Genomic DNA, 11,726 nt, shown 5'->3' with positions numbered 1-11,726 from the left:
TTACGTTTTCTCCGTCCAGGTGGGTTTCTTAAGAGTGGTCTTACCACTGCCTCTTTCAAGCACTCAGGGACCAGCCCCTCTCACAAGGAGGCATTAATCACCTCCCTGGCCCAGCCAGCTGTCTCCTTCCTGCTAGTTTTTATCCTTCCTGCTAGTTTTTATCAGCCAAGAAGGGCAAGGGTCCAGTGTGCAAGCGGTTGCGCTGAAAGAACCAAACATCTTGTCCATATCCTCGAACCTAACTGAAATGGGGGCAGCACTCGCAGGTAACGGAGAGTCACACGAATAAAGCTCTGGGACTGTCATGCCCAGCAACAGAGCCACTCATGAATTAGGGCTGAGGTAGGGGTTGAATCTGCAAATGTCTAAGGTCTAAATCCAACCAGAGCAATTTACCAAACTGGACTGGCTCAACAGCACTTCGCCAAACCCCAATCAAGCTGCTTTTGTACCTCTTCCATCATACAAGGGTCTCAAAAAGGCAGTAATGCACATGTTCGATAACAAAAGCATCAAGTGTGTTTTAAATCCAATTTAATTTTGTAAAAAAATAATACATAAACTTCAAAAGAAGAAACACTTTCTATGCAAGAACATGCAGGTGTCTGGCGTTCCAACATCTTCAGTCAGCTCACAGTAAGCTGATCCACACCTTCAGATGTATGGTGAGAGAGGTTGAGTGTAAGTAAATACCAAATAAATACAGTGCATTCAGATCCATTTATCACACAAGGCAGGCCGAGAATGGGGTGGGTGGAGAGTAGGAACTGTTTCTGAAAAACAGAAAATGCTTTGAAAGAGATCCCTGCCTTTATGGCTTGGAGTTTAAGTCACCTTGCATTTACCTTTTTCCACTTTCAGAAGAAAAGCCTGCACTGGGAGGGAATTTTACAGAGAAATCGGTCACAAGGTCATGATCACTGGAAGGTTCTTGGGCAGATGCAAAGAGGGAGAACACATTTGCTCCATGTCCCAGGCTTATTCCATTTCCCTGCTCATCCAAAGAGGCTGCGCAAGTGAGGATTCAACAGAGATCATGCAAAGTTGAACTATACAAGCACCCCAAAAATGCCTTCACTAGCGAACAGGGTACCTCCCATAGGCCCCACTTAGCATGCCAGGATCACATCAAAATTACAGGAAGCTGCTGCCCATTCTCGAGGGCAGGATCTGACCCGGATAAATCACAGTGGCAATATTGTGTGCTCTGATCTCTTCATGTTGCACTCTGGTTCTGATGGGATGGCATTTGTCATCTTAGCAGAACAGTTTCGTTACAGAGCAAGACCTCCCGACAAAGCCTTTCCTTGTGATGGGACAGCTGCTTGCAGCTTCAATAGCCTTTTTAAACAAAAATGTAAAGGCTCTGCACCCAAAATGAGGGGGGGGGGGTGATGATGCAAGAATGAAACCAAAGGGGTAAAAAAAATCTGCCTTAGAAAGCTATCTCTCTCTCTCTATATATATATATATATATATCATAGAATCATAGAGTTGGAATAGACCACAAGGGCCATCGAGTCCAACCCCCTGCCAAGCAGGAAACACCATCAGAGCACTCCTGACATATGGTTGTCAAGCCTCTGCTTAAAGACCTCCAAAGTAGGAGACTCCACCACACTCCTTGGCAGCAAATTCCACTGTCGAACAGCTCTTACTGTCAGGAAGTTCTTCCTAATGTTTAGGTGGAATCTTCTTTCTTGTAGTTTGGATCCATTGCTCCGTGTCCGCTTCTCTGGAGCAGCAGAAAACAACCTTTCTCCCTCCTCTATGTGACATCCTTTTATATATTTGAACATGGCTATCATATCACCCCTTAACCTCCTCTTCTCCAGGCTAAACATGCCCAGCTTCCTTAGCCGTTCCTCATAAGGCATCGTTTCCAGGCCTTTGACCATTTTGGTTGCCCTCCTCTGGACACGTTCCAGTTTGTCAGTGTCCTTCTTGAACTGTGGTGCCCAGAACATATATATAATGTATATATATGCTTTCGTAGATTTTCACGGGTACAGGAATGCAGGTTTTGGTGTCTTCGGGTGTCTGCCCAGCCACGTACATTGGACAAACAAACAGACGAATAAATGCACGTATCGCAGAACACAAGAATGCCGTCAAAAAAGAAGAAAAAACTTCCTCTCTTTTCCAACACATGAAAGAAACAGGACACGAAATTAATTTTGCAGATTCCAAATTGCTCTTTAACATGGAACATCACCACAAGAGAATAATCATGGAAGCCATCGAGATAGAGAAACACCCTCACAACATGAACAAGCGTGACGACACGTCCCGCCTGCCAGACATCTGGAAATTAGCCCTCCCCACAAAAACCGACACCAGAACCAGAGGCACACAGAACGCCATCACCAATCAACCACACCAGACCCAAACCCAGACCCTCTCCACAGACAAATTACAGACACCATCCAGTAGCCAAACCATAGTGGCACCTCCGGATGCTGCACCCCCCTGCAATCCCTACACAGATCTGGCTGGCACAGGGCACAAAACCACAGCTCGCCCCTATACACGAAGCCAAGCCAGAGCACAACTAAGTGCAGTACAGCCATCTTCTCAGAAAAACTCTTCACAAGCTCAAGAGGTCAAGACACGAAAGCTTTAGCAACTAATCCACACTTAATGACCCACCTAAGTGGTACTCAGAATATCACTCAAGAAATCACTCAAGATATCCCTCAAGTAATTAAGGAACAAAAGAAGAAAAGGCACACTAACCTGGGAACTTCCTCTCTGCCCAGAACGTTGGAGGCTATACACCACACCCCCTCAACAGTATTTATAAGAACTCAAACACTGAGATCCTGCTCTGTTCCAGTAACAAGAAGCCGAAAGCACCAGCCTGAAGATGACGAGTGAGACCTCGTCGAAACGTCGCCTAGACACCCCAACTCTTACACGGGAAGACACCCGAAGACACCAAAACCTGCAATGTATATATATATATATATACAGTAGGAAAGATTACGGTGGATTTCCCCCACCTCCACCCTGGTTTAGTTTCATGCCTGCTGGGCTGCCCCAATTGTCAGACCTGAAGTGGAAATAAGAGAGTAGCCAGTATAGATCTACAGTCTCCTAAAATACAAAGGTACCCTTTTTCTGTGGGGCAGCCCTGCACTTACAGCAGCCTGATGAGGGGAAGGGGCATAGCTCATGGCAGAACACTTGCTTGGCATGCAGAAGGATGGCAGGTTCAATCCGTGGCATTTCTAGGTAAGGACGGGAATGCCCCTTGTCTGAAACCCTGGAGAGCAGCTGCTACTGAGTGTGTCCAACACTGAGCTGGCGGGGCCGACGGTCTGACTGAGTACAAGGCAGCTTCCTGTGGTGCCAAGCCTGCTCTGGTTTGCACAGCCATCTTTGTCGGGGACCACACCAACTGCTGAGGGCTTACAGTACCTTCCACATGTAGAAAAGCCTGCCCTGGAGATGGGAGTTCACAAGGTCAAAAGCTCAACAGGAGAACAAAATGGCAGGCGGAATGGAGGCAGATCTCAGTCACGCAACACCGTGGGCAGAAAACAAAGGCAGGAAAGTGCAATCGCAAGGGTATACAGCAAAACCTTAAGTTCACAGGGAATTTATATCACAAGGCATTTACAATGGTTGTTAAGACTGAGCTTCACGGGCAATTGGAGGGGAAGAAACTACAGTGGGGTTCATACAAGCCTGCAAGCTGAAAACCGTTGCCCAAGGCTTAAAGTGCACATGTGAATCAATATATATCTATACAAACATTGCAGGGGAGGGCATCGTTTTTGGCTGGGGGTGTGTGTGCAAATCTCTCCCTCCATTATCTGATCAAAAGCTAAACAGTTTGCACTGAAGGCAGGCAAGAAATGCCAAGCGGTACAGTCCTGCAGTTCTCGCTCATCTCCAACTCTGACCCAAAGGTAATCCATGAGAAAGCTTCCTTTTCCCATGGTTGACACTCCAGGAAGCAGGGCTGTAGAGAGACAATCTCAGAGTCTTTCCCGGTTGGAACATTTTGGTGCTCCCTGGGCAATTTTCTGAAAAGTGGCCTCGTGACACCTGTAGGTGCAAATGTCTCTTTATGAGTAGTCAGGCAAAGGGATGCAAAAGATGGAAACCACAGAGCCTCAGAGTGAATCCTGCTATCCCCTGTCCCTCACAAGCACATTTTCCAGTTAATCTTCCCAGCCAGACAAACCCATTGCCTTAGGAGACTGGAAGAAGGGAAATGAAAAGAGGCCACGAGCAAAAGGGGAGGATCCTATCTCCACCCTCTTTGCTCCTCCACTTCCAGTTATGTTTTTGAGGTGTTCTAGATAGCCTAGATGGGGCAGCCCACCTCCTAAGCCACTCCTCCTTGTGCTCCGGTCTGAATGGCTATATGCTATGTGAGGTGACCACCTTATACAGCTATGACCATGGGAAAGGGAGGGCAGGGAGCCATAGCTCACTTATTGAGGACCATTCGAAAGGAACAGGACACATTGCCAGGCATTGGGTGAGGAGGAGAAAAGGCTGGACTTAAAAGCACCAAGTTTGGGATAACAAAGTACAGAGGAGCAGCTCTTTAAACAAAGAATAAATATTTTTCAGAGTCAACTCAATCAAAAGCCAGCTTCCCTGCAGAGGAAAGTACAGCTACGGATGCATTCAGATGGATTTGGCAATCCACCACAGATGGACGAGCTGGTTGCAACAGTGCAGGGCACAGTTCTGGATGGTTGAGGTGCGGAGGGGGAAACTGTCTGTAGTGGTTCCCTCTGGATCTTGCTCCCACCATCCTTGCTCAAAGGCAACGCTTGAGGTCTCTCATTTGGACTGGAGAAGGGCAGCCCTCTCAAAAGGGATCAGTTGTCCTCGGGAGAAGCTGCTTCCTCCCTTTCTCACTTGATGTTTTTAAGCAAGGCAGTCCGTGCATTGACCACAGCTTTGAAGGCGTCCTCGCTGCCAGGAGCCATGCACTTATCCGGGTGGAGCAGCACCGCCAGCTTCCGATAGGCCTTGTTCACCTCATCCCTGGAGGGCAAGACAGGCATCCATTAAGAGAGGTCACCACAAGCACAAGCCGAATAAGCTCCCAAAGTTATAGCTTCGCCCAAGGGCCCCTTCCCATTCTCTGTCTGCCAAATTCCCCCTTGCTGGCTTCTAAACCAGCAGGGATTGCCTCCATTACCTGGTAGCCCCTGGCTTGACACCCAGCATGTCCCAGCTGTCCTTGCTGCTGCGGATTCTTCGGATGGTGTCCGCTTGCTCCTTGGTGAAACTGACACTCATGCTGGCCATGGGCCGCTTTCCCCCATTGTCACACAAATCAACGATGGCAGAATAGAAAGTCTACAATCACACAGAAGGAACAGGTAGCAAAGTTTTATATGTGCCCGTGGTTTGACAATCCCTATTTCATTAATGGGACCAAACCTCAGGTCCTTCTGCTACCTCATATCAAGAAACTTGAGAAAGGGAGAACATCTATAGATTTTGTGGGGAAGATCAAGACTCTTAAACCTACCACCCGCCACCACCTCATCTCCACTGCTGCTTCTTCCTCAGCCAGTTCCTTTTTTATCTGAAGGTGTCAGAACAGCCACTGCATGGATCTCTGGGAGTTGCAGTGACATTCAGACCATTCTTTGGGGTTTTCAGTTCCCCCACATCAATGGCCGCTTAGCCACCCCACAGTCAAAAGGGGTTGTCTTCACCTATAATCTGCCAGACCACTGTTCCTTGTCTCTCTTGACCCCAAACCCACAAGGCCTCCCACAGTCAGCAGGGCCAGTCTCTCGTACTACTAGCTCCTATTGTTCTACTTACTTAAAAGTGAAGGGCTGCTCACTTGAAAGTCATTAAAAACAGATGACAACAAAATGGAATTCAAGCAATTAAGTCATTCCTTGCATTTTAACATGGGACCGGGAAAATATATTTGAGAGAAGGAAAGTGGGTGTGTAGGGTGTGAATCCCCAGAGAAGGAAAATTGCAGAAGCAGCTCTAAAAATGAAAAAGTGGTGATGTGCTCAGCAGGTGCATTGTGATCAGACTCAGAGAAACGTGGAGCTGGAAGGGACCCTGAGGGTCATTTAGCCCAACCCCCTGCAATGCAGCAATAAGCCAAACAAATTGTTTGGGGCATACAACTTCACCTTCAAGGGTAACTCTCTTGATATAATTCTTTTACAAAATGTTATTTATTTCATTTGTTGCATTTATTGGAAACCTTACAGAGCACAGACCATTGAGAGCCAAGGAAAAGGGCTGGATGAGGGCTTCTAGTTGGTTTTACCTGGAACATCTCGTTGATTCCTTCTCCAGTCTGAGCAGAAGTCTCAAAATAAAGGAAGCCTCTGCTCTCTGCCCACAGCCGCCCCTCACTTTCGTCCACAGAACGGTGCTTGGTACAATCAACCTGAAACACAGGTGGGTGGGAGGAAGCATGATCCTGGCTCACAGCTACTGACCTAGCCTCCATGACTTTACCTAACCTTTTTAATATCCAGTAATTCACACTGGTAAAGTCTTCAAACTACATACTGTTCTCTGATTTGTGAGTGGGGGCAGCCTCTGCAAGAGCCCATGGTTACAAGCAAGATTTTCCACACCTTAGCCTCTTCTTGGGAATGGTTACCTTGTTGGCACAAACTACAAAGACAATATTCTCCATGTTTCCATGTGGTCCAAGTTCCTGCTTCATCTCAGCGAGCCACGAGTCGAGGGCATCAAATGACTCCTTCAGCCCAACATCATACACCAGGATTACGCCCTGCGTGTCCTTGTAAAACTCATTGCGTACCTAACAGAGCACAGAAACAAACAACTGGATATTTGGGACCAAGAGGGTGCTACAGGAAAGAGAATGGCTTGGAATCTCTGGATCAGTTTCCCTTTACACATGTGCCACTTTTCAACTGATCTGACATCATCTGTGCGGGCAGAAAAGAGCTGCTGCTGGATTGACCAGCAATTTTAGCAGATTAACTGCATCGGGACAGGCCATGTACAAATTCGTTACTTTTCAGCTCTCGTATAGTTACTAAGATTTAAAATAGATATCCTACAGTTACAATGATCGTAAGCCAAAATGCCCAGACAATCTATAAATGTTAAATGCAAATTAGTCAAAGCCCTCCAGCTCATGTGAGGGTATGAAGTGGGCCACAATTTTCACCATGGAGCAATTTAGCTTGCCAGGACCAGAGGTCTATGGATTTATGTCCTAAACTAATGGCCAGGAAGCTGCCACCTCGCTTACCTCATAGAAGAAGGGGTGTCCAGCCATGTCAAAAATATTCACTTTGATTTCCCGATCCCGAACCTGCACTCTGAAAGAAAGAGGAACACAGCCGTAAGGGACAAGTGCAACACACTCCTGAGACCCTTCGTTCTCAGACCAAGTTCAACTTTTCTACAACATGGGTATTAGGCAAGCATTGCAACGCGACTGTTGAACACAGATGAATTTTGGCGTGATCGTTTAGGGCTCAGTAAAAGGCTTCTGGGCTAATCTGCAAAGAAAAATTGTAACTGGATAAATGATCAGTGAAGGGTGACCCACAGGCACCCAGATTACGAACAGGCGATGACCATTTTAGGCATGCCCAATTGACGTGCAGTCACTGACGCGTGGGTCCGTTAGGATCAAGAAGAGGGCAGAATGGGGGCGGAAAAGAATGGGGCAGGGTGCAGTTATGTGCACTCTGCCAACATGTGCAGGGAGCAGGAATGGAACCCCCATGCAAAATGCTTGCCGCCTGTACTCTGCTTTCAATGAGAATTTTACTAGCTAATAAGGGATTTATCGGGACGCGGGTGGCGCTGTGGGTTAAACCACAGAGCCTAGGACTTGCCAATCAGAAGGTCGGCGGTTTGAATCCCCGTGACGGGGTGAGCTCCTGTTGCTCGGTCCCTGCTCCTGCCAACCTAGCAGTTCGAAAGCATGTCAAAGTGTAGTAGATAAATAGGTACCGCTCCGACGGGAAGGTAAACGGCGTTTCCGTGCGCTGCTCTGGTTTGCCAGAAGCGGCTTAGTCATGCTCGCCACATGACCCGGAAGTTGTACGCCGGCTCCCTCGGCCAATAAAGCGAGATGAGCGCCGCAACCCCAGAGTCGGCCACGACTGGACCTAATGGTCAGGGGTCCCTTTACCTTTAAGGGATTGATCAGAGATGTAAAATCTGCTCCACTGGGATGTGACCCACTTGTATGCAAAATATAGCACAAAATGAGATGCCCACAAACACCTGTAGTTTCCCAGTGGCAATTTCCGTTAATATCATAGCAACAAAATGTTGAATTATTGAAGTAAGTGAAAAATCAAAGCATAATTTCCCGTCTTTCTGTTTCACACACACAATGCCGTGGTTCTTAGTTTCAGGAGCTGCTGTGTCAAGTGTTCTCTATTGTGAAACAGGGTACTCACTTGGTGACACCATAATCGATGCCAATTGTTGCAAGGTACTTGGGCACAAACCTCTTCTCACAGTATCGCTTTATAATGCAGCTCTAAAATGCAAAAGAATGGAGATTGTTACCCAATTGGCTGAGCTGTCTGTTCAACCCACTATATTTCATATTTCGCCGGGTTAAGTGCAAAGCACGTCTTTTTAAAACACATATCTGTATGTGTATGTGCATGACTGGCAAATCTGATTCAATATAAGCTATTTTAAATTTTGATTTCAACTTAAAAAGCAAAAGGGCAGTTGAAACAACCACACTTCAGTTTGATTAAACCAAGAAGCTTCTAATTAACCATAGTTTCCTATTTCATCTGAACCAGTAAACTGTGGTTAATTATAAGCTTCCAAAGGGAAGAGCAAAGAGGTTGAGCAGGCAAAAAGTCTGTGCATATCTTGCTTTAGTAAGTCAAGATATGGTTTAGAATATATGTTTTCTATTTTAAAACGCCTACAATTTACATCTTCCTAAAAACTGAGAGGGTAAGTTCCCAAGTTATTACTGTTTAAACATGCTGCAATCACTCTATATTAACTTAATAGGCAAAACAAAAACAAGAAACAGGTGTCTGCCCCTGAAATTATCAACAACAACAATGGAAGCAAAACTTCCCAAACTCCTCAAACGTCAGTGTTTGTAGAGGGAAAATGGGTGACCTATTATACTTCTACTGTTTGTGGATGAAATCCAATGGATTCCCCTTTCCCAGCGGCACTCAACCAAAACCAACTCAAAGAGGATTGGGTGGCCCTGTAATTATTTTCAAATGAAATGAGAAAAGATAACGATATGTGTGTGTCCTGGTTGGATAAAACAGTCAGAGTCCGGCACAAAAAACAAAGCGGGAAACGGGTCCTCCAGACGTCCCTCTCACCTAACCAACCTCGCAGGGTTATTGTGGGCGTGGGCAGTAATCAGAACCATGCTATGCTGTCTTAGTTGAGTCCCTCGGAGTCAGCATATTGTTACGGAAATTACGGGGGGGGGCACATCTCTAAAGTTGTTAAATGTTACAAATATTATGCATAAATGTATCCTTTCGACTTGACTGCTCAGGAAGTTACCTAGCTTTAAAAATCATATAAAATAAACTCCTTTCCCAGTTTCCTTCATTCCACTGCCAAGGTTCCTTGCTTCATTGGCCAAGGACTTGGAAACCACTCGGTTTCCCCATAATCCCTCAAGCAGGAGGTCACGTACTCACAGGAAGGTACTCATAGGTGTCATTCGCTGGGCAAAGGCACTCCTCCGGACTTGCCCAGGTGGCAGACTATGCAAACCAAAGTTCTACTGTCCCTTTGTAGCAGGTGCTTCAAAGAACAAGTAGATAAATAGGTACCACTCTGGTGGGAAGGTAAACAGCATTTCCGTGCGCTGCTCTGGTTCGCCAAAAGCGGCTTAGTCATGCTGGCCACATGACCTGTACGCCGGCTCCCTCGGCCAATAAAGCGAGATGAGCGCCGCAACCCCAGAGTCGGCCACGACTGGACCTAATGGTCAGGGGTCCCTTTACCTTTAGTAGGTGCTTAGAATGTACTTCCCAATACATATCCTGTATCCACCTGTTGCCCCAACACATTCCTCCTATGTTAATCATGTATAACCCTCCCCTTTTCTGATGTACCAATGATGTAGTGATGATGCTTAATGAACTGTATGCTGGGATAAGATAGAAACTTTTAAAAGTCCTTGTCACCCCATCCTCGGGGTTCAAAATTCCTCTTTGAATTTTGTGCAATAAACTTTGGTCTACAGCTACAGTGGTACCTCAGGTTAAGTACTTAATTCGTTCCGGAGGTCCGTTCTTAACCTGAAGCACCACTTATGGGGCCCCCTGCTGCCGCCGCGCTGCTGGAGCACGATTTCTGTTCTCATCCTGAAGCAAAGTTCTTAACCCGAGGTACTATTTCTGGGTTAGCGGAGTCTGTAACCTGAAGCGTATGTAACCCGAAGTTTCACTGTATTTGCTCCGGTTGGTGGCTGGACTCCTTCCTTTATTCTGCAGGGACCCGTGGGCTCTGCCCGACCAGCTGGGTGATTGAGTAGCCTCACACCTAGATTTTTCCGTAACAATATAAACATTACCATATACAGTGGTGCCCCGCAAGACGAATGCCTCGCAAGACGGAAAACTCGCTAGACGAAAGAGTTTTCCGTTTTGGAGGTGCTTCGCAAAACGAATCTCCTATGGGCTTGCTTCGCAAGACGAAAATGTCTTGCGAGTTCCTGCGGGTTTTCTTTCCTCCCCCCCTTTTTCTAAGCCGCTTATCAGCTGATCCGATCAGCAGATAAGCCGCTAAAAGCAGCTAAAAGCCGCTAATAGCGCTAATCCGTCAATGGGTTTGCTTCGCAAGACGAAAAAACCGCTAGACGAAGAGAATCACAGAACGGATTCTTTTCGTCTTGCGAGGCACCACTGTATATATATTTTTACACACACACACACACACACACACACACACACTATACCAGGCATCCCCAAACTCAGCCCTCCAGACGTTTTGGACTACAATTCCCATCATCCCTGACCACTGGTCCTGTTAGCTAGGGATCATGGGAGTTGTAGTCCCAAAACACCTGGGGGGCGGAGTTTGGGGAAGCCTGCAATATACATATATGCAAATGTAACTCAACAGATAAGGATTGCTCCTGTCCTCCCAGAAGCCTTTGCGCTTGGCCAAAGAATCAGCGCCCCATCCCACGCTAACGCCCAACTGCCATAACGGCCAAAACGGCCGGGGGGGCGACTGACTGGTTGCGCGCCTTGTCACTCCCCGCCCCGCGAGCCAATAAGGCGCCTTCCTCCCCGCTCTTACCTTGCCCACCTCCGCGTTGCCCATGGAGATGACTTTGATCCTCAGCGCCTTCCGCGGCTCTTTCCGCTTCGCCTCCATCTCGCGAAGGACGCGGGCTGGACTCGCCGGGGCTCAAGGGGGCCCCTCGCCGGCCAGGGCGCCCGCCTCCTCCGCCGCCCCGCTCCCCATGGCCCGCTTGACGACAGCGGCGACGCGGCTGCTTAGGACCCGGCCGACGCCTCGCGAGATTTCGCGAGCTTTGCGAGAGCGGGCCGAGAAGCCGCCGCGCCACGCGAGAGCTGGGAAACCTCGCGAGAATAAACCAAAGTGGCTTCCCGCCTCTTGCGTTGGGAAGCTTTGTCCCTTTTCTTTTCTTTCCTTATTCTTGGTTGACTTATTACAGTCCTATAGATATATATTACAGTCCTATTGATGTATACTGTACAGTCTTGCACCTGAAGATTACAGGGCAGTTCATGTAAAAT

The 11,726-nt window shown here is 47.4% G+C and overlaps 1 protein-coding gene across 2 annotated transcripts; it reads right to left on the bottom strand.

Moving 5' to 3' along the window:
* Positions 1 to 517: 517 nt before the first annotated feature.
* DNAJC27 (DnaJ heat shock protein family (Hsp40) member C27) lies at positions 518 to 11,488 on the bottom strand. Of its 2 annotated transcripts, none has more exons than XM_083494803.1 (8): positions 11,263 to 11,488; positions 8,409 to 8,491; positions 7,241 to 7,310; positions 6,617 to 6,781; positions 6,275 to 6,397; positions 5,168 to 5,328; positions 2,939 to 5,010; positions 518 to 1,430 (listed from the first exon to the last, which is right to left on the bottom strand). In XM_083494803.1, exons 1-7 carry the CDS (start codon positions 11,338 to 11,340, stop codon positions 4,878 to 4,880), a joined length of 813 nt encoding a protein of 270 aa, XP_083350929.1. In that variant the 5' UTR covers positions 11,341 to 11,488; the 3' UTR covers positions 518 to 1,430; positions 2,939 to 4,877. The 2 variants fall into 2 exon arrangements, with proteins under 2 accessions (XP_083350929.1, XP_083350928.1); XM_083494802.1 differs by having other exon boundaries at positions 518 to 1,443; positions 2,949 to 5,010; positions 11,263 to 11,480.
* Between the last annotated feature and the right edge of the window lie 238 nt (positions 11,489 to 11,726).

The sequence above is a fragment of the Podarcis liolepis genome (genome assembly GCF_965112155.1).
Source record: "Podarcis liolepis genome assembly, chromosome: 3".
Taxonomy (NCBI): domain Eukaryota; kingdom Metazoa; phylum Chordata; class Lepidosauria; order Squamata; family Lacertidae; genus Podarcis; species Podarcis liolepis.
Note: the sequence above shows the minus strand (reverse complement) of the source record. Positions and strands in the feature narration are given on the sequence as shown.